The 23,383-nt window shown below is 38.9% G+C and overlaps 1 protein-coding gene across 2 annotated transcripts; it reads left to right on the plus strand.

The window, feature by feature from the left end:
- Positions 1-970: 970 nt before the first annotated feature.
- Positions 971-22,414, plus strand: LOC21408843 (regulator of telomere elongation helicase 1 homolog). 2 transcript variants are annotated; one of them, XM_024166704.1, is made up of 24 exons: positions 971-1,245; positions 1,632-1,870; positions 2,538-2,716; positions 3,259-3,340; positions 3,572-3,719; positions 3,859-4,015; positions 10,537-10,817; positions 10,978-11,023; positions 11,504-11,645; positions 11,735-11,889; positions 12,301-12,392; positions 12,473-12,571; positions 12,691-12,759; positions 18,498-18,584; positions 18,753-18,812; positions 18,920-19,041; positions 19,130-19,187; positions 19,259-19,364; positions 19,539-19,639; positions 19,732-20,283; positions 20,879-21,024; positions 21,367-21,445; positions 21,876-22,000; positions 22,088-22,414. In XM_024166704.1, the coding sequence occupies exons 1-23, from the start codon at positions 1,144-1,146 to the stop codon at positions 21,888-21,890; spliced, it is 3,117 nt and encodes a 1,038-aa protein (XP_024022472.1). In that variant the 5' UTR covers positions 971-1,143; the 3' UTR covers positions 21,891-22,000; positions 22,088-22,414. The 2 variants fall into 2 exon arrangements, with proteins under 2 accessions (XP_024022472.1, XP_024022473.1); XM_024166705.1 differs by having other exon boundaries at positions 21,367-21,440.
- The last annotated feature ends 969 nt before the right edge of the window (positions 22,415-23,383 follow it).

Here is a 23,383-nt window from a genome sequence, read left to right on the forward strand (position 1 = left end):
AGTGAAATCGAATAGAAGAATGAGAAGAAAATACGAGAAAGAGAAAAATAAAAATATGGGTTAGAGTAGGGAGAGGGAGTTTTTTTTTTTTTTTTTTTTTTTTTTTTTTTTTTTGTGAAAGAAAGAAAGAGAATTGATTAAATATAGAGTGTTGGTTTTATTTCTTGATAAAGAGAAATCAATTAATTATCAGAGTCTTTTTTTTGGTTAAAAAAAATTAACTGGGTCAACCATTTACATTAGAGGAAAGTGAATCAAATAAGAAGGAGAGAAAATAGTAAAAACAAAATGCACAATAAATATATATATATATATTTATTTATTTCAAAATTTCATGATTAATACTTTTTAACCATTTATATATATATATTTAATTTTAACCATTAATACCTTTTATTTTATTTCAATATATATATATATACATGATTAAGCATTTGTTTTTATTTGATTTCATCATTATATTTTTTTCTTTAAATTATTTCAAAATTTATTGAGAAAAAATAATTTAGATGATTAATTAGGTGTGATTAAAAAAATTTAATTACTAATTAATTATTCTAATATTAAAATAGTTAGCATAATATATAATTTTTTTTAAAGTTCAACACACAAAAATCTACTAAAAGAGTAGGTGAGTAAATTTATAACAATTTATTCTGATTATGGATGTAAGTAAACGCATGAATGAGATTGTGACTAATTCAAACTCTAATTCTTAGAATTTAAATAAACAACTTATTCTGACTCTGATTCTTAATTTCAATTCCTAATTCTGATTTTTATTCACTCTAAATTTTATTTACTCCGATTTATGTTCACTCCAATTAGAGTACGGATTACAGATGCTTGTATATCTATTGTCCAGTATTTTTTTTCCCCTTAAAAAAAAAGACACGTAATTTGAGACCCATATATACGACATATCGTTATCATCTTATAAGAATAATTCGTCTCAAATCGGAAGCAGATTCTATTAAAAAAAAAAAAAAGAACCCTTCCATGGCGGGAAAATAGAAACCTACATATGCAATTTGTGCCGCCAGATTTTTCTAGGGTTTGTAATTGACGAACAAAAAGTTCTGATTCTCTTTCTCGGAAAACTTTTTCCCGCATTTTCTATTCAGTCGAGTCGTGAGCAGAAAGATGCCGACATACAAGATCAGAGGCATCGATGTCGATTTTCCATTCGAGGCCTACGATTGCCAGCTTGTTTATATGGACAAAGTCATTCAATCTCTCCAAAATGTAAGCTTTCGTAACGCGTCGTCGTTGACATACTATGTAATCGAGTCTACTAGAGCTTCTTGATTGCGATAATCGCCTTTCTACTGAATTTCGGCTTTGCTGTGAAATCAGAAATGTTGCGGTAGAATTACTTTTACATGTTATGAAATTCCAATTTATAAGCTAATAATTCATATAAGAGCATTCTTTCAATGTCAGTTGTTAGAATGTCATATTCAATAATTTGATCTATTAAGGAAAAAAAAGAGTAATTGATTTCGTTGTTCTGGTGTATGGTAAACATTTTTTTTTTTTTTTGGTAGCACTATTGACTTGGATTTGGTATGAGTCAGTATATTCTATGGAAAAGTAACGTGCAATTTTTTTTTTTCAAATAAATGTTGTAGAAATGCAATGCGCTTCTGGAGAGTCCCACGGGAACTGGGAAAACACTATGTCTTCTCTGTGCAACGTTGGCGTGGAGGAAGAGTTTGGGCAGTTTCTCGACTGGCATTAGTGTGAGCAGCAGTCAGTACGATTCAAAGTCGCAGTCTTCAACCCCAAAGCTTCCTACCATTGCATATACATCGCGCACTCACAGCCAGATTCGGCAAGTAATTCAAGAGTTGAAAAGAACGTCTTATAGGTCAGTCATGGGAGGACCGTAAAGCAGTTGAAACATAAGTACATAACATTGTTATATGAATATGTTTTATGCCGTTTTTCTCCCCAAAACATGGGTACGGCATGACATTCATCTTGTTGTTGTAGGCATATAACCTAACGGTAAATTCACACCATCGCCTCCAATGTTGAGGTCTGTTCAAATCCCCCACACCCAATTTAGAAGAAAAAACCGACATCGATCTTCCATATTTCTGCTTTAGTCACTTGTTCTTTGATATGCTTTATGATTATTTATGATAACGCTGTTACATGTTATGGGAGACGTAGCTATAGACATCAGTTATGGAGATTTACAGATTGTATAATACATTAATTTAAACTGTGTATAGATTACTTATTTTAAATTTATCTTGATGGATTTAGTTTTTATTCCAACCATTTGTATTCCACAATGGTGAATGTTGCAATTCTGATGCTCAGATGCTTTAGTACAAAATATAATTTTTGTATTGGAAACTCCGTAGTACAAGGAGTTCTAAGATTTGTGCACTATTCATATTTCCCTCCCAATTGGTGGTTTTTGGTTTCGGTATTATTGTTTTCCTTTTGAACTCGTGCATGTGCTGCTTTTTTGATGTTTTGAAATATGCGAAAGCTCAACTTGATGGATATTTGCAAATACACAGGCCCAAAATGGTAGTATTAGGGTCTCGAGAGCAGTTATGCATTCATGATACAGTTAGTTCACTCCATGGGAAAGCACAATCAAATGCTTGCCTCCTGCTTCGCAAAAGCCGTCATCAGGACGAAAAGCATGAAAAGCAAGAAAAGCGTGCTAGCTGTGCTCATTATTATCATGTTGCTGGTATTTCAATTGAACTTTGTCTTATGATTGTGACTGTCTTTGTGTTTGTGATGTCTATATATCTATATATATATTCATGAAGAGTTGCTATAGTTTATTCAAGCACAAAACTTGAAAGAAATTACACATTCAAATATGGATACATGCACAGAACTTAAAGGAATACATTCAATTATGTTTTCATTCACATATGTTCACCGAGTTTTATACTTGAATCCTGCCATAACTTGTCTTCATGTCATTGCTTATGCCACCTTGCTACCTCTCACGCTGGGTCTCCTGAAAAGATTAGGTGAACGTGTAATTCTGTAAAACTTTGTGATTGTGTGTTACTCAATTAAAGTAAGATGGAGTATGTGGTGTAAGGGAAAAAAAATCTAACAAGGTGATTTTCCTGACCTCTGGTAACATGAATATTTCTAAGGATTGTGAATTTCTGAGATACCTTTTTGTGGATATTGTTCTGCACTAAAGTGAGTGGTGATACTTCTAAAGTATTAAATTCTCTTAATTTCTTTATATATTGCATTCTTCTATTGCAGATTACTTGAAGAGCAATCCTCACCTTGGAGATGAGCCTATAGATATTGAAGATTTGGTCAATATTGGAAAATCATCTGGGCCGTAGGTTCTCTTCAATAGTTTTTCGTTTTTGCTTTTATGCTACTCAATAGTTTGCTTTAAACACTTTCTCCCACTTTTTAACATTTGTAGAATTCATTGCTACCATTGGTGGTATGAAGTTTGTGGCTTTTTAACATGTATCTAAATGCATGCATACATACATATATATATATACATGTATATATATATATACGCGCGCGCATGCGTGTGTATTTACATTTTTTCTTGCAGGTGCCCTTATTATATGTCCCGAGAGATCCATAAGGTTGTCGATATCTTATTTGCACCTTATAATTATCTCATTGATCGTGGGTATAGAAAATCTCTAAACCTGAATTTCAAGAACAGTATACTCATATTTGACGAAGCTCACAACCTGGTAAGTAAGAAAATATTCCTGACGAAGGATAGTTTGATTTGCTTTTGAACAGATATATTGATATTGGTTTCTTTCTTTGTAGCTGTAAGATAACATATTAAGTGAGATTCTATACTCATGTAACTTAAATCTAATGCAGGAAAGCCTATGTGCTGATGCAGCTTCTTTTGACTTGCCTTATTGGCTTCTCACAGCTTGCATTTCTGAAGCAAAAAATTGCATTGATATTTCTGTAACAAGAAGAGAAATTTCTGATGACAAGTCAAATAACCCAGATAATTATGCGATTCTCAGAGGTAAACTTGCTTGGTAAATATTCTTCAAATAATGATGTCCATAATGATGAATCCGTCACTACTTGTTTCCCTCATGTAATCATCCCCATGCACATGGGTGTTAGACTTGGAAGGGAGGGGCTGAAAACGTATTATAGGCGTAGGTTTAAGAATTAAGAACAGGGGCAGTTTGGTAAATTGACAAGGTCATTAGTGGGAGACTGAGTTTAAGAAGGTTGTTAGGGGAAGATTAGGGTTTCTCATGCATGTTTTGGAAAGTATTAGCAGTAGATTAGAGATTATTGGAGAGGTGTGGCCTAACTCTCGAATCAAAGGTCATTTGTTTCTTTCAATTTCTATTTGATTTCCAATTTGATTTCTATCAAATTGGTATCAGAGCTCTTTCCTGGGGAGATGGCTGCCAAGAAGATGGATGCTCTTGGAGAAAGATTGGAATCTGAGGTTGAGGAGATGAAGACAACAATAGAAGGAAGATTTTCTGCCATGGAGGGCAGATTCAACAACGTGGAAGGACGGTTCAATAACTTGGAGGAAATGTTGAAGAAATTGATGGATCTTCACGCTAACCCTCCGGCGGCAGCGGGTTCACCGACGCCGTCCACGGCGGCCATCGACATGGCTGAGAACTCGGTCAGGCGAGGAAAGGGAGTGGCGATTGGGGTTGAGGGGACCCCTGGGGAGGTCGGAAGTTCCCTGGGCATGCGCCCTAGGGTTTCGTTTGAAGAGGGCGGCGTGATGGGACCGGCGACGGCCGGGGCGGACTTGTGCCGGCCATCGGCGGTCGCGACGGGAACCGGCATTGCGGATTCCCAGACCCGTGCGAAACCCGCGATTTGGGAGGGGAAATCGGCGGCGCTCGAGGGGGTTTTGGAGTGAGGCATGACCAGAGGGTCGGCGGGGGTTGGAACGGCAACACATGGGGAGCATCGCCGGCCGCGGGTAAGGCTTGGGCAGTGGAAGGTGATACGAACCCCGCCAACAATGTGACGAAACCCATAGCCAAATATGGGATACGATCCAAGATCTTCAAGAATTGATGGAAACCGCGACCCGTTGCTTAGCAAAGTAAGAACCTTGGTATGGTGAAGACGCCACAAACGAGTATAGAAATTCATTTGATAAGTCAAGTTTGAACGCCACAAGGAAACCTTGATAAGTTCGGAATAGTCTCTTCAAGAACTCAAGAAGAATAACTCACAATATGAATAAAAAATCAAAACTTTTATTAATTTTCGTTTTTCAGCCTTAAATAGCTGAGTATAAGTTGAAAATGTTTAAAAATTAAAAAGTCCTATCCTACCCTTAATGAGGTGTGCGCCTAAATGAAGATAACTCCTAAAGATAAGATAAAATGCGCCTAAAGCTAACTCCTAAGGAAGGAATCCGAATTTGAGTCTAATTCCTTCCTTTTAAAAACGCCTAATACTTATCCTAGGGAAGGAATCTGGATTTGAATTCAACTCCTTCCTTAAAACGCCTATTATGCAATTTAAATGTTTAAACTTGAAACTTAAACCTAAAAAGATAGAATTATGATAAAATTAACTCTTTATCCGCAATTTGACTTGGTCCATTGCTGGAAATTGCGCCTAAGCCTCTTGGAATATGCAAGTTGGCCATGCAATGGCTTAATGGACGTTTAAGATTGATTGTCTCTCTTCCGGATTGACTTTGTGGAGCCAATAGGGATTTGAGGGCTGGGTTTGGAGATTTCAGGTCTGGGCAGGTTGATTTTGGGGGTTGGGACCCCGGTAGAAGGGACAATCCGGTGGAAATTGGACCTTTTGTGGCTGGGCATAATAGAGGAGGTGATTTTCCTCCAAGGACAGGGGCTACTTTTGGAGGACAGGGAGATTTTGAGGTTGATTGGCAGATGGGCTACTTTTGCTGAGTAGTTTTTGAGTATCAAACGGACCTCCCCAGAAGGTAATTTTAATGTGGCCGATTTCCCCTCTTTTGCAATCAGTTTCGCTACAGCACCTGCTGCTCTAGCTAATTGTCCACCCTTTCCAAGTGTGATTTCTATGTTATGTATGGAGCCAAAACCCACGTTTCATGGGAGGTGTCGATAATAATCGAAACATTTGGGGCGTGGATTCAAGAGTGAGGAAATTAAAGATGCCACTATTTGAAGGGGAAGATGCTTATGGATGGCTTTATCGAGTTGAGAGGGACTTTGCTATCAACGGGGTGACGGAGGAAGAGAAGTTGATGGCAGCGGCATTGTGTTTGGAAGGCAAAGCGTTGTCATGGTTTCAATGGCGGGAACAGCGACAACCAATAAGGTCGTGGGAAGAGTTTAAAGACCGAGTGATCGAGCGCTTTAGGGCTACCCAGGAGGGGGATTTACACGAGCAGTTCTTTGCTCTAACACAAGAGGGGACCGTTATGGATTATAGAGAGAAGTTTGAACTGCTTTCAGGGCGTTTGAGGGGAATCTCGGGGGCAGTATTGGAGGGAAATTTTATGAAGGGGCTGAAACCGGAGATTCGAGTGGCGGTGCGGTTGTTGAGGCCTAGGGGGCTTGGCAAGACCATGGAGTTGGCCCAAATGATTGAGGATAAGAATAAGACAGAGAGGGCTAACAGAAGTAACTCCGGTGTTTTCCAATACTGGAATACTGTTTCAGGAGGAGGGGTGAAAACTCAGACGTTGGGGGTTCAGAGGGATACAACGAAGGATAGAATGGGAGGAGTGCGACCAGGGGGTACTTTCAAACGTCTGACGGAGACAGAGATACATGACAAGCGAGCGAAAGGGTTGTGCTTCCAGTGCGACGAAAAATTTTCTCCGGGGCACCAGTGTAAGGATCGCTCATTACAAGTCCTCACGGTATGTGATGATGAGGGCGACGAGGGGGAGACTATAGGAGATGTGATAGAGGAGGAGGAGCATCCTCATTTGGATGTGGCGGAGGTCTCGCTTAACTCGGTGGTGGGGTTCACACCGAACCACACTATGAAGTTGGTTGGGCAAATTGGAGAGCAGGATGTGGTGGTGTTGGTGGATAGTGGAGCGACTCATAATTTCATCTCCAATCGAGTGGTGGAGAGGTTAGGACTTTGGTTAGTCGACAACGGCAATCTTGGGGTGATCATGGGTAATGGTACCGTGGAGAGGAGTAGAGGAATTTGTAGAGGGCTGATTTTAACGCTCCAAGGAATTCAAGTGTTGGAAGATTTTCTTCCTTTGGATTTGGGTATCACAGACATCATTCTGGGAATGAAGTGGTTGCAGTCATTGGGTGAGACGAGGGTAAATTGGAAGCTCTTGACAATGGAGTTTCAGGAGGGAGGTCACACTGTAGTGCTTCGCAGATATCTAAGTTTGTGCAAAACCCTAGTGACCCTCAAAACCATGGTTAAGGCGATTCAGGATGGTGGGCTTGGTTTCTTGGTTGAGTTGCATATCATGGAAGGAGAGCGGAATGAGGCGACAACGAGTGTTATTAAGTCGGTTCAGCAACTGTTGGAACAGTTTGAGGATGTCTTCCAAATGCCCAAAGGGTTACCCCCGAAGCGGGAGCATGAGCACGCGATTGTGTTGAAGGAAGGGGTATCACCAGTGAGTGTACGGCTGTATCGCTACCCACAGGTACAGAAAGATGAGATCGAGAGATTGGTCAACGAGATGTTGGAGGCATGAATAATACAGCCGAGTGTGAGCCCGTTTTCGAGCCCTATTTTATTAGTGAAGAAAAAATATGGGAGTTGGAGATTCTGTGTCGACTATCGGGCATTGAATAACGAAACGGTGTTGGATAAGTTTCCGATTCCGGTGATTGATGAGCTGTTAGACGAGTTGTATGGAGCGACGGTGTTTACGAAGATCGATCTGAAGTCGGGTATCATCAGATTCGAATGCGGTGTGAGGATGTGCAAAAGACTGCATTTCAGACCCATGAGGGTCATTATGAATTCCTAGTCATGCCGTTTGGCCTCACCAACGCCCCAGCTACTTTTCAGTCGCTCTATGCTAATCGAAAGAAATGCCTGTTTGCTCAAACGAGGGTGGAATATTTAGGGCACATAGTGTCGGCAGAGGGAGTTGCGGCAGACCCATCTAAGGTTGCGACAATGCGGGAATGGCCATTACCTAAGACGTTGAAGGAGTTGAGGGGGTTTCTTGGGCTCACAGGGTACTATCGGAAGTTCGTCAGGGGATATAGTTTGATTGCATGGCCTTTGACAGAACAATTGAAGAAAGATAGTTTTCAGTGGGGGGAGGCAGCGACTCAGGCCTTTGAGCAGTTGAAGAAAGCGATGACTAGTGTTCCAGTGTTGGCCTTACCAGACTTTAGCCAACCATTTGTAGTTGAAACTGATGCTTTAGGGTATGGTTTAGGTGCAATACTCATACAGAACCAGCGACCAGTCGCCTATTTCAGTCATGTGGTAACAGCTAGAGCGCGACTCAAATCGGTGTATGAGCGCGAACTCATGGCGATTGTGCTCTCGATTCAGAAGTGGCGACCTTATTTATTGGGACGGCGTTTCATAGTTCGTATGGATCAGCGTAGTTTAAAATTTCTGCTGGAGCAGCGTATGGTGACGAAGGAACATCAGCGTTGGCTTTCAAAGCTGTTGGGTTATGATTTTGAGATACAATACCGCCCCGGGTTGGAAAATAAGGCGGCAGACGCCCTATCAAGGAGGGTTGAGGAGCCTCAGTTGTCGGCGTTGTCAGTTCCTTTGGTGTTGGATTGGGAGGCTTTACGGCAGGAGAGCGAGGCCGATGAGGAGTTAGGGAAGATACGAGCGGCCTTGCTGAGGGGAGGAGCGGGGCCACCAGGTTATGCGTTGGATGGCCAACGTCTGTTGTACCAGAGACGATTTGTTCTACCACGGACTTCTATTCACATACCGAGATTACTACATGAATTTCATGGAAGTGCTATTGGTGAGCATTCAGGTGTTCTCAAGACATATCGACGGTTGGAGGCAGAGCTATATTGGGTAGGGATGAAAAAGGATGTGGAGGACATGGTTGCGCGGTGTGATGTGTGTCAGCGTCACAAGTATATGGAGATGGCACCAGGTGGGTTGTTGTAGCCTCTATCGCTACCGGAGAAGGTTTGGGAGGAGGTGACGATGGACTTTATCGAGGGGTTGCCTCGGTCGGAGGGATACACTGTGATTTTGGTGGTGGTTGATCGCCTGAGCAAGTATGCTCATTTTATACCCATCCGACATCCCTATATGGTAGTGTCTGTAGCAGCGGCGTTTATGAGAGGGGTTGTGCGACTACATGGCGTTCCGGAATCGATAGTGTCGGACCGGGACACGATCTTTTTGAGTCACTTTTGGAGGGAGTTGTTTCGGATGCAGGGGACCGTTCTGAAGAGGACTACTGCTTATCACCCGTAGACCGATGGCCAATTGGAGGTCGTTAATCGGAGTGTGGAGACATATTTAAGGTGTTTTGTATCTGACACACCCAAGCATTGGGCGGGGTGGTTGGCTTGGGCGGAGTATTGGTATAACACCTCTTATCATAGGGTGACGCAGACTACCCCCTTTAAGATCCTGTATGGGCGGGATCCACCGCATTTGGTGCACTATGGGCACCGCACCACGCCAGTGTCGCAGGTGGATCAATATTTGGAGGAACGAGATCGGATGTTGGATGTGTTGAAGAAACATTTATTAAAAGCTCAACAGATTATGAAGCAGCAAGCGGATGGACATAGGAGGGATGTCCGGTTTGAGGTGGGGGATCGAGTTTATTTGAAGCTCCGACCATACTGACAGAAGACGTTAGCACGACGGAGGAATGAGAAGCTTTCTGCTCGGTACTTTGGGCCGTTTGAGATCACATAGCGCATTGGTGAGGTGGCATATCGTTTGCGATTACCACCTACGTCGGCCATTCATCCGGTGTTTCATGTGTCCCAGTTGAGACGTGCTATTGGAGATCATGCTTCCTCACCTTCATTGCTGCCTACTTTGACTGAGGACATGGAGGTCGTCTTGGAACCAGAGGCAATGGACGGGGTCCGTCAAAGAACGTCGGGCGGAAGGGAGGTGCTTATCAAGTGGAAAGATCTACCGGACTATGAAGCTACATGGGAGCCATTTGACTTGATTCGGGAGCAATTTCCTTTGTTCCACCTTGAGGATAAGGTGTCTCATTGGGAGGAGAATGTTAGACTTGGAAGGGAGGGGTTGAAAACATATTATAGGCGTACGTTTAAGAATTAAGAACAGGGACAGTTTGGTAAATTGACAAGGTCATTAGTGGGAGACTGAGTTTAAGAAGGTTGTTAGGGGAAGATTAGGGTTTCTCATGCATGTTTTGGAAAGTATTAGCAGTAGATTAGAGATTATTGGAGAGGTGTGGCCTAACTCTCGAATCAAAGGTCATTTGTTTCTTTCAATTTCTATTTGATTTCCAATTTGATTTCTATCAATGGGTCCTCGTTATTCTGTACTGCTGATTTAGGATGCATTTGCTTTTATTTCTCTTTCTCTAGCAATGCTTTCATGCATTATTGTAGTTTGTTAATAATGCATATCTTGCAGCACTTCTTTTGAAGCTTGAGAAGCGGATTGCTGAAGTGCCTATTGGATCTAAGGAATTAGGATTCTCCAAGCCTGGGCCTTACATCTATGAATTGCTTGCTGATTTAAATATTACTCATGAAACTGCCTTGAAGCTTGTTAGTATAATTGATGATGCAACTAAACTTCTAGAAGAAGATAACCAGCAAAAAGGGAAAAACAATATCTGCCGGCTGGAAAGCATTAGCAACATGCTTAATATAGTTTTCAGACAAGACACTACGCATGCGAAATTCTATCGTGTAAGTTCCAACTGTCAAATTACTAGTCATCAATAAGTTGCATTTGCTTTTTTGCTGTGATTATATGTGAGCATGGTATGAGAGAATGTCTATATATTTCTTTTGGTTGGAGAGCGATATATAGTTTTCTGAATCAGGAATTTCTCTTGGTTTTTATCAGGTTCACGTGCAGGAAGTTGACGCAAGTGCGCCAGATGGATTAAGAGGTAAAGTTTGAGACTTCTTGCTTCCATAATTAAAGTCTCGATTTATGTTTGCTCAAGAAGTGTTTTGTATTTTTATAATCTATTATCCATCTATTCAATAAAATAAATCCTGAAAATGAGAGAAAAAGAAGCACTTTGTGTTTCCGTTTTAAGTTTCTTCTCATCCAAATAGACCTTTATTTGCATGAACTTCCATTTTAGTTTTACTTCTGTTTTTTGTTATTTTTTTTATAAAGCAGTCGAGAGCCTTCTATGCTGCTCAAGCTGAAATTTTGCTCTAAATGACTGATTAGTTTTTCGGTCAAGATTTTGCTTTTCAAGTCTTGCATTGGAATCTTGATTGAACTTTTTATCTAATCATACATGCGCATTCAAGCACCTTGACTCCATTTCAGCTATTCATATGCCTAATGTGATTTATACATGCCTTTTGTAATGGTGGCATTCTGCTTCAAGTATCTTTTTTTCTCTTTGTTCCAGGTAAAGCATCTAGGACACTTAGCTGGTGGTGTTTTAATCCAGGAATTGCGCTGGAGGAATTCCCCAAGATGGAAGTGGGTTCTCTTATATTGACATCTGGCACATTATCTCCTATGGATTCATTTGCTCTGGCACTAAAACTGTAAGCAACTGTTCTGCGTTTTACTTGCTATTTGATTGTGGCGTCACTAACATAACATCTAATGGAAAATGTTTTGTTGATTGTCTCAGGGAATTTCCAGTCCGTTTGGAGAACCCTCATGTTATAACCTCTAATCAGATATGGGCTGGAGTTGTACCATGTGGTCCTTCGAGTTACTCTTTCAACTCCTCTTATAGGAGCCGCGATTCTCTTGAATACAAGCAAGAGCTTGGTAATGCTATAGGTACGTGGCATGGCATCTATGATATGTAATGACAACAAAATATTCAAATAGTTCCTATTAGAACGTCCTTCATTTGGAAACTAAAATTTCATAGAGGGTACTAGTTCCTTTCCTACCACCTTTGAGAATTGTTTTAATGTGTTCTGATGGAGCGTAGAAATAAGTATAACTGCACTTTGTTATGTATTGATACATAGATAGGCAATGTAACTTAACTTAGAGAAGAAATTAAATTTCCTTTCTGGAAGCTCCTGTTTGTAACTTATAACTTTGTCAAAAAGATGTTGGTCAATTTGATAACAGAAAAATCTAACTTATTTCTACGTTGGTTTAAAGAACCTAATCAATAGCCAGGTTACTACTGATGATTATCTGAGGAACTTTTTTCTTTCTTCAATTTCAATGTTCCAGTAAATTTTGCTCGAATAGTACCAGATGGACTGCTGGTATTCTTTCCGTCTTACTACCTTTTGGACCAATGCATTGCATGCTGGAAGACAACGGTAAGAAATAAAATCCATCAGTGGAGGGAACAATTCTGTTTACTTTCGTTTGATAACAGATTTTTTATTTATTTATGCAGAATCAAGCTAATTCAGCAACGATATGGGAAAGAATATCGAAGCATAAGAGGCCTGTTGTGGAACCTCGACAATCTTCATTGTTTCTTTTGTCAATTGAGGTTACTTGCATACCTTTGAATCAGCGCGCTTCAACATCTATACAAACATGTCTATGAGCATATACTTCCTCTACTTAGATGGTCAATACGATGCTTTACTCTTCCCCTGCTTTTGTCAGGATTACATGGCTAAGCTGAAGGACACCTCATCTTCTGGTGCAATATTTTTTGCTGTTTGCCGTGGTAAGGTACGTCTAGATGCCCTTGACTAAACACACACACTTTACCCTCATTGTGATTGCTGATTGGTGAATCTATATGATGCTTATTTGGTTAAAATCTCAAAAAGAGTCTCTAATATCCACCCTTTAGCAATCTGTGCCTTATAAATGTAATTGGAAGATGTCGATTATGATAGATTATATCTTCTATTTATTAGGGATAATTATTAGGAGTGTTATCTTTTAATAAGAGATTTGAATTAATATTCAAGTCTTATAGCTTATCTTATTAGTTTATCTTATCCTTTAGAAGGGATAATTAGTTTCCTAGTTTATGGCTTATCAGTAGCTTTCCTTCTTATATATATTCACGTGGACTCTTTAATAAAATAAGCAACATTGATTATTCTTCTCAAAACTGTTATGGTATCAGAGCCACGGCTCAAAACCTAAACCTCCCTATGGATTACAAAATAGCGATGACTGGAAGGAATACCTCCTCCGGCGGTGACTCATCCTCTACCACCGAAAGGACCCAATTGGAATCCACAATATCAGCCAGCAAAGTAGAGCACCTATCTTCAACCTTTTCCCTCCAATTGATTGTCCATAAGCTGAATGGCAGTAATTATTTAGAGTGGGCTCAGTTCGTTAAACTGGCCATTGACGGCAGAGAAAAACTTGGCTATTTAATCGACGAAGTGAAGCAACCAGCAGCAGGGGATTCAAACCTAAAAACATGGAGGTTAGAGAACTCCTTGACGATTGCGTGGCTCATCAATTCCATGGAACCAACCATTGGAAAGCGACATCCATTCCTGCCCACAACCAAAGATGTCTGGGAAGCAGTCCGTGACATGTATTCCGATGTGGAAAATTCATCCCAAATTTTCGAATTAAAAACGAAGCTTTGGAAGTCCAGACAAGGAGACCGCGACATTACATCTTATTATAATGAGATTGTACCACTTTGGCAGGAATTGGATCTTTGCTATGAAGATGAATGGGACTGTCCAATTGACAGTGTTCGCCATAAGAAAAGAGAGGAGAATGATCGAGTATATGCGTTTCTTGCAGGTTTTAATCAGGAATTAGATGAAGTATGAGGCCGAATTCTAGGAAGGAAACCACTGCCTTCCATCAAGGAAGTTTTCTCTGAAGTAATAAGAGAGGAAACCAGGCGCAAAGTAATGCTGAAGACTTTTGAACCTAAAAATAGTCCTGAGGTTGAGAGTTCGGCTTTAGTATCAAAAGGAAGTGACTCAGATGGAGAAAAGAAGAAGAAGCCTTGGTGTGACCACTGCAAAAAACCGTGGCATACCGAAGAGACTTGCTGGAAACTCCATGGGCAACCACCTCAGAGTCAAAAGAGGAGAAACGGAGGAGAAAATAGAGCCTTACGAACCATGAACGAAGACTCTCAAGGGCAGCAAATTACCTCAGAGGCATCTCCCTTCACCAAGGAACAACTAAACCACTGTACAAGCTATTTCAATCTCCACAATTCTCAGTAAACTCTTCTTGCTCTTTAGCCCAAAAGGGTAACTATCTTACCGTAGCCTTTTCTTGTGAAAAGTTTAATCCATCTCATTCATGGATTATTGACACAGGTGCAACCGATCATATGACCGGTTCTTCAAAATTATTTTCATCGTATAACCCACGTGCATGCAATAAGAAAATTAAAATTGCAGATGGGTCATTGTCAGTAATAGCTGGAACATAGTCAATTGTTATCTCTCCTTTTCTTACCCTCCAAAATGTTCTTCATGTTCCTAATCTCTCATGCAACTTATTGTCCATTAGTAAAATAACCAGTGACCTTAAGTGCCAAGTTAACTTCTTTCAATCTTATTGTGAGTTTCAGGAACTAACCACGGGGATGATGATTGGTAGTGCTAGAGAAATTGGAGGACTTTATTTCTTTGAAGATGGACCAAGTTCAAAAAGGCCAGTACAAAGTACATGTTATGGAATTGTCTCTATTACTAGAGATGAAGAAATAATATTAGGGCACTATAGACTAGGCCATCCGAATTTTTATTGTTTAAAAAGATTATTTCCAGTTTTGTTTAGAAATAAAAATCCATCTTTGTTTCAATGTGAAGTATGTGAATTGGCTAAGCATCATCGTTCTACTTTTCCCTTACAACCCTATCAACCCTCAAAACCTTTTGTGCTTGTCCATAGTGATGTTTGGGGACTTTCTAGGATTTTAGCACCCTCAGAAAAAAGGTGATTTGTCACGTTCATAGATGATCACACTAGAGTAAGCTGGGTATATTTGTTGAGAGATAAGTCTGAAGTTGAAAATGTGTTTAAAAATTTTTACTCCATGGTTTTAACTCAATTTCAAACAAAGATTCAAATTTTACGAACGGATAATGGGAAAGAATATTTCAATAAAATTTTAGGATCTTTTTTCTTGAAAAAGGGTATTGTTCATCAGAGTTCTTCTAATGATACTCCTCAATAGAATGATGTGGCTGAACGAAAAAACCAACACCTTTTAGAAGTTGCAAGGGCCTTACTATTTAAAAATAATGTCCCTAAGTATGTTTGGGGGGAAGCCATTTTGACAGCCACTTATTTAATAAATCGGATGCCTTCTAGGGTTCTACGTTTTCAAACACCATTAAATATTTTCGAAACTAATTACCCTACATCCAGACTTACCTCTACACTCCCTTTGAAAATCTTTGGATGTATTGTTTTTACACATAATCATGAGCATAATCGAGGGAAACTTGATCCTAGGGCTAGAAAATGTGTCTTTGTGGGATATGCCCCAACTCAAAAAGGATATAAATGCTATGATCCTATTTCCAAAAAAATGTTTATCACCATGGGTGTAACCTTTTTTGAAAATAAATCTTTCTTTGAATACCATCGTCAAGAGGGGAGAAAAAGGGAAGATGAGGACTCTGGATTTTCAAATAAACCCGGATTCAAACTTGAATTTAGAAACCACTGTTACAAAATCTAGTACAAGTCCGGATGAGAAAAATCAGACTTTAGAATCCGAATTTGTACTAGAATTTCCTGACCAAGACCAGGCTGTACATGAAACAAGGGCTGAAAATATTTTGGACCGGACATCCTTAGTGCCATCACCCAAATTAAATCTCACTGGTGAAAAGAATTGGACCAAAACGGATACCAACATACTGACCTATTCAAGAAGAAAATCGTCAAAGGAAAAAGGTCCTATCTCTTTACACAACCATGAATCCGAACCAAGGGAGGAACCTAAACAGTCCGAAATTTCAGGTAATAATCAAACTGAGTTCGTCCCAAAAGTTCAATCTAATCCTGAATCTTGTAATGATCTTGATGTCCATATTGCTGCCCGGAAGGGCATTCGTTCTTGCACTAGGCACCCCATGTCTAACTATATTTCCTATGAAAAGTTGTCTCCTAATTTCTTAGCCTTTACTTCACAACTTTCTTCTGTGGAAATTCCAAAAAGTGTACAGGAAGCTTTACAGGTTCCCGAGTGGAGGAAGGCTGTCTATGAGGAGATGAGGGCCCTAGAGAAGAAACAAACATGGGAAGTGACAGATCTGCCACGAGGAAAAAGGACTATGGGTTGCAAGTGGGTCTTTACAGTCAAATATAACTCGGATGGAACTCTTGAACGACACAAGGCTCGCTTGGTGGCCAAAGGTTTTACACAAACCTATGGCATTGACTATCTTGAGACCTTTGCCCTAGTAACCAAGTTAAATACAGTGAGAGTACTTCTCTCAATTGCAGCAAACCTTGATTGGCCTCTTCAGCAGTTAGATGTAAAGAATGCGTTCCTGAATGGAGACTTGGAGGAAGAAGTGTACATGGCCTCTCCACCTGGGTTTGAAGAGAAGTTTGACTCTAAAGTTTGCAAGCTAAAAAGGTCCTTATACGGGCTCAAGCAATCTCCGAGAGCCTGGTTTGAAAAATTCACTTATTTGGTGAAAAATCAGGGATATGTCAGAGTGATCACACCATGTTTATGAAACACTCAAAGGATGGTAAAGTGGCGGTCTTAATAGTGTATGTAGATGATATTATTCTCACTAGTAATGATGTCGTAGAGATGGAGCAGTTAAAGAGAAGATTAGCCTCAGAATTCGAGATCAAAGACCCTGAAATACGTTCTAGGAATGGAGGTTGCAAAATCAAGAAAAGGGATTGCTGTCTCGCAAAGAAAATATGTGCTAGATCTTCTCAAAGAGACTGGGATGAGCGGATGCAAGCCTGTAGATACTCCCATAGATCCGAACTAAAAATTAGGTGATTGCAAGGATGGAGCACCGGTTGACACAGCTCGGTACCAGAAGTTAGTGGGAAAGCTGATTTATTTATCCCACACCCGACCTGACATAGCCTTTGCAGTAAGTGTTGTGATTCAATTTATGCACTCTCCTTGTAAAGAACATCTTGAAGGAGTATATCGAATTTTAAGATACCTTAAAGGTACACCGGGAAAAGGATTGTTGTTTAAGAAAGGCGAAGAAAAGACTATTGAGGTTTACACTGATGCAGACTGGGCAGGTTCCATTACAAATAGAAGGTCTACATCCGGCGGTTATTGCACTTTTGTATGGGGCAATTTGGTTACATGGAGGAGCAAATAGCAGAATGTAGCTGCTCGGAGTAGCGCAGAAGCCGAATACCGAGCCATGGCACATGGAGTATGTGAGATATTGTGGATCAAGCGGATTCTTGACGAACTTAGAAGACCAGTTGAGATGCCAATGAAGTTGTAATGCGACAACAAAGCTGCAATTAGTATTGCTCACAATCCTGTGTCAGCATGTTGAGATCGATCGTCATTTTATAAAGGAGAAGCTGGAGGCTAGAACTATCTGTATGCCATTTGTTCCTTCAACACAACAAATAACTGATATTCTTACCACTCTTCACACCGAACTTCGAGTTTCTCACAAGCAAGTTGGGCATGTTGAACATCTATGCACCAACTTGAGGAGGGGTGTCGATTATGATAGATTATATCTTCTATTTATTAGGGATAATTATTAGGAGTGTTATCTTTTAATAAGAGATTTGTATTAATATTCAAATCTTATAGCTTATCTTATTAGTTTATCTTCTCCTGTAGAAGGGATAATTAGTTTCCTAGTTTATGGCTTATCAGTAGCTTTCCTTACTTCCTATATATATTCATGTGTACTCTTTAATAAAATAAGCAACATTGATTATTCTTCTCAAAACTGTTAGAAGATAATTGATTTCTTCCCTAGGTTTATTTTCTTTCTTGTTTTTCTCTAAGGATATCTCATCCTTTCTCCTTGTAATTGATTTTCTATCAATGAAAAGGGTTTTTGTTATAAAAAAAAAAAAAAGTATCTCCAGGTGTACTGATTCTTACAGCAGTGCATCTCTGTCATGAAGATGACAAAAATACCTCATCTACATGGAACAAGTTTCACGTTTTTGCTTATTTGCATGCTAACTTGCCAGATATTGCAAATGATATTGTTAGTGATAATTCTGGAATTTACCTGGGTCCTACAAGTCTGGTTACAGAGATCCCTATATCACTGGCAATGTCCATCATTTGACTCCAGGATCTGCCCCCAGTTACCAAAATTGTCGTGCAACTTTTATTGGTGGATCCTAGTCTTGGAAATTGATTCGTTTCTTGGTTTAAGCTTCACGTCTTAACATAAATGTGTGCTTAACAACAGTTATGTTCTTGACTCAGTTTCCGTGTGTCTCTGTTTGAGTGCTTGCTCTTATATTGGTTAATTGCAATTTGTTAGGTAAGTGAAGGACTAGATTTTGCCGATCATGCTGGAAGAGCTGTAGTCATCACTGGTATGCCATTTGCCACAATAACGGACCCAAAGGTTTGATTTTATTTTTGTGTGCTTTTGCTACAAATTTTCCAGCGTTTACAAATTTCTCCATCATCAGAAGTCTCGACTCTAGTTTGCATTTACTCTGAGAAGTTGCATAGATTCATGGTCATTGTACTTCTTGGTTGATCTTATATGATGAGGAAAAAAAAAACACAGGTACGATTGAAGCGTGAGTACTTGAATGAACAGACGCATTTTCAAAGAGAAGCAGGCAAGGTAATTCCGGGATTGCTTTCTGAGGAACGCCATTCAAACTTCTGGATATTTACTCCTTGTGGATCTTGACCTTTTCTAAACTTTTTTCTTTTAATCAAATGTTTAAGTCGGAATCTCTTACTGGAGAAGACTGGTACAGTCAACAAGCATCACGAGCGGTGAATCAGGCTGTTGGACGTGTAATCCGTCATCGCCATGACTATGGAGCCATTATCTTTTGTGATGAGAGGTTTTAGTTCACGGCTTGGTTCTTTTTCTTATTGTTCCTAATATAATAGTTCGATCTTGCCTCTCAAAATTTGTTCGTGTACAAACAGGTTTTCACATTCAAATCGTCAGTCTCAAATCTCTCTATGGATACAGCCTCATCTCAAGGTGCCTTTCCATTCGGAAATAACCTTTTAATCTTTTCTAAACTAGTACTTACTTGTTTCCTGTTTCTCTAGACCTACTCGAAATTTGGGGATGTAGTTCTCACATTGACCCGTTTCTTTCGAGATGGAAGAGATTGGGGTCCTACAAAGCTGAAGTTACTAGAAAGTGAAAAACTGGGTAAGAGCCGTCAAATGGCTTGGAGCTTTCTCATACGATTGACTACTCTAGAGAAAGAAAATATGAACTGACAGTTGTTTTTTGGCCTAGAAGTTCAATTATACAATGATTTTTGAGCATTAAAGGGGTCATTCCTCATGACTTAATAAGAAGCCTTTCATTTGTACTATCTAGTAGACCTGAGTTCTACCACAAAATCAGCACAGATTGGTGAAAGTGAGGTGAAAGTGGAGCAGTCTCGAGACAAATTTAATTTAGAAAAGCTTCAGCGCTCGGTAAATCATTGTCATTTTCTTTGTAGAAGATTTTTTGATATGCAAATTATGTCAGACATTTTACTATGATCTAGTTTTTGTTGTACTTGTAGACGGTATCAGCGGGTTCAGTATTGGAGAAAGTTCAAGCTGCTAATCGCTTATCTCTTACTTCCTTCAAGGATCAGTCTGCAACATCTACGTCTTCAAATGAACTATTGGGCAATGAGAAAAAGTTGCTCATTTCTGCTGGGAAAGCTTTACGGTATCAAAGTAGTAGAACAGGAACAACTGATTCTCCTCGTAATTCTATATTAAATGAAGAATCATTTAGAGCACTATTAACTCCTTGTCCTTCCAAGAAGCGTAAAGTTGTAGGCACAAAGCATGAAGTGATGCTTCATGATGAAAATTTTAAGGACCATTCACATTGTTTGAGAAATTGTGCATCGAATGACTTTTCTTCATCTCCTAGTTCTCTGGAATGTGAGAGCAGACGTGATTCTGACAGTAGAAGTACACAAAGTGCCCAAATTGGTGTTTCGCTGCTTAGTGAAGAGAGTAGGACTAGGAATAACAAAAAGATGGAAGCTGACGTTGTTGGTCGCAAAGACAATGTGACTTCTGGTAATACGGAAACCAGAGGATCTGACTTCTTGAATCAGGTGAGGTGCTTTAGCATGCATGACACATATATTCACCCTCGAGTCCTTGAAAAGCCATAGAAAAAAAAAAAGAAGGAAAGACAATTCTGGACACTATAAACAGATATTTACTTTGTCGATAAAAACCATGGAAATTATTCAAATTAAAATAGGAAGAAAAAGAAACTATTGTGTGGATATGATAAACAAACGCTCTTAAGAAGATTGCTTCCTGTGAAGGTGCTACTTAGGAAATTTATTATGTATTTACTTATTCTTTGTTTTGATGAAGCGCTGAATTCGTGATTTAACTCTTTTATGATTGTTCAAGAAGTAAGAGAGAGTTTTGGTTTCTGGAAAATAGCAAAATGTGTTGGGGCGCTAATGTATTACACAATCTTAGAATTCTACGTATTATTTGGCTTTAGATAACGGTAAAGGCGTAAAGCATAACACAATCTGCGAATTCTGTATAGATTAGCCCCTGGATAAGGTAAAGTTGTAGAAAATAGAATTCTGCTACTTGCCTTATTATAATAATAAAATTTGTATTTTCCTTTTCTATATTGTTGATGAAAGATTCAAAGTTGTAGATGTTCCACTCTATGCCTTGCAGGTTCAAGAGAAACTCGGTGCTTCTGAATATGAAGAATTTGTGAATTTGATGAAAGCGTTTAAATCCAAAGCAATGAACTTAACTGAAGTTTTGGGTTCTATTGCCAGATTATTTTCTGGACCAGAGAGGTTCTCTCTTCTCAAAAGGTATGATGTTATAGTACAGATGATAGCTGCCCCCACGGTTGTGGATCTTGAGTTTTGACTTTTGATTGCATTGTCTTTAAAGCTATTAGGTAGTATGAAAGATACGGTCTTCATTTTCTTGATTAACTTGGGATGGATAGTTCTTTCAACGTTCTCAAGCTCATGTTTTTGGTTCTGTTTTCCATTTTTCAAACTTCATTTATTGAATTTGGCTCATTGAAAGAGCTGCTGAATTATTAAAGGAAAAGTTGTTTCATTTGCAGATTCCATTGATTTGATATTATTCCATTTGGGACTCTCTCTCTCTCTCTAATTTTTTTTTTTTTGGGCCGCTGTCAGCAGGTTCAAGGATTTTGTCCCCACCAAGTATCATTCTATATATGACCAATTTCACAACACAAGCAATGATCCGGGCGGTAAGGTGGAACTCTAGACATGTTACCCTCTACTTGTTTACATTCACACATATGCTTGATGTGCCTTTTGCAGATTTATAGTAAATGATTTGATTTGTTTGCTTAGACTAGAAGGAGCTAGGATCTCTCTCTCTCTCTCTCTCTATAGTTAAGATACATATTAAGAAGTACGGTGCATGAATGCATTGTACAAGAAGAATCAAAGCAAAGGCTGTAACATGTTGCATCACAACTGTTGGCATTAGGTGTTCGTCATATTCATGCCTAGATGATATAATTGGCAATGCTCTCATGCTTTTAGGCCATAGTCTAGCGTTAATTCCACACTTGATTCCACCGTAAGGTAACGAGTTCAATTGGCAATGGTCTCACAAGGTGTACAAAATGACTGAAGTGGAATTGTTTCTACTGAAGTGATTGTCACTTGTAATGCAGCGAGATGAACACTGAGGGATAGCCCAGCACAATCTCTTGTTAAATTGAAGCCCAGAAACCTGTTCTCGCTATCAAATTGTGCAAGTACTTGGCAGAAGAAGAAAATAAAAATAAAAAAGTTAAAAGTACGTACTCTTTAAGTTTTAACACTAGTCTTGGAATTCAGTTGTGAGATATACGATTGTAATTACTTCATACTTTCTGACTCGCAGGGCTCTGGTTGGCCTTGAAGACTTGAAGCTGATTTTTGTTAACTAGTGTCCTTGAGAGGTATAATTATATACGCAGCCCCTAGATTTTGAAGTTATCACGAGTCAGCAAATGCTCATATGTAATTTTTGTTACAAAAAAAAAAAAAAAAAAGCAACTGAACTTTCATTTGTTTACGCATGGAAATCTCATAGTTAATAGAATTTGGTTCGATGTAAATCATACTTGTAATTCATGCTTATGCATACAGAAATGTTTTCGGGGTTGACGTTATTTTGTAACTATATGGTGGTTCGGATGAATTGATAATTGAATGAAAATTTTGATGTTCAAACCATCCATGTGGTGTTGATATATCTTGGAGTTAATCTTGACTCCAAAGAGTTTTTATTTTGCCTAAAGTCTCATCTACAATGTTATGCATGTGAAAGAATAACTCTTATTGAACTTATTTTTTTTCTAAATAACGTGTCCATTAGAAATGACTGGTAACGAATTTGCTTGACTTTTTCATTTTTGTTAGTAATATATTGCCTTTTTTCGTTTCAATCTCATGCATTCATTTCTCCTTGGAGAGGCTTTTGAATGATGAAATTTAACTTTAGAAAACAAAATATTAAGGTATTTGCATTCATTTCTCTTCGGAAATTTAATTTAGCTCATATTCATGAAAGCATGGAAACGCAAATACAATTGCTTAGTGCTTCCTACTACCAATTACAATATCAAGGTAATTGGCTGACAAGCTGGCAGTTTCTCAAAGCCCAATTTCAACTCCCTACGTTGTATCTACATCTTGGTTGCAGGGCAACCTGCTGTTATTATTATTTTTTTTGGCGGTGTTTAAATTGAAAGTTTGAACTAAAATTTTAAATTTTGTTATAGAAAACGCTATAATTTTGAATTGCGGTTAAACCTATGAAAATAATAGGTAATAAAACAAAAAAACTTTATAACAAAACACTAAAGGGCCCGTTTAGTATTATTTTTAAAATGATTTTTTCTTCAGTGCAAAAATAAAAATGAGATTGTTTTGAAAATCATTCTACGATTGATTCTGAAATTGTGTTTGGTTGGTTTTTAAAGAGATTATTTTGAGTATAATAAAAAAGTGAAATCGTGTTTGGTTATAATTATTAATTAATATATTATAACATTGTTATAAGCATTAGAAAATGAAAACAAAAAACGAAAAATAACTTTTAATCGTTTTTTAATTCCTTCACAAAAACCATTTGTTGGGGCTCTTTTGGCGAGGGCTTGTCGACGTGGAAGGTGTGAAACTCGTGGCCTCGTTT

Source organism: Morus notabilis, unplaced genomic scaffold, assembly GCF_000414095.1.
Source record: "Morus notabilis unplaced genomic scaffold, ASM41409v2 Scaffold307, whole genome shotgun sequence".
NCBI classification, from domain to species: domain Eukaryota; kingdom Viridiplantae; phylum Streptophyta; class Magnoliopsida; order Rosales; family Moraceae; genus Morus; species Morus notabilis.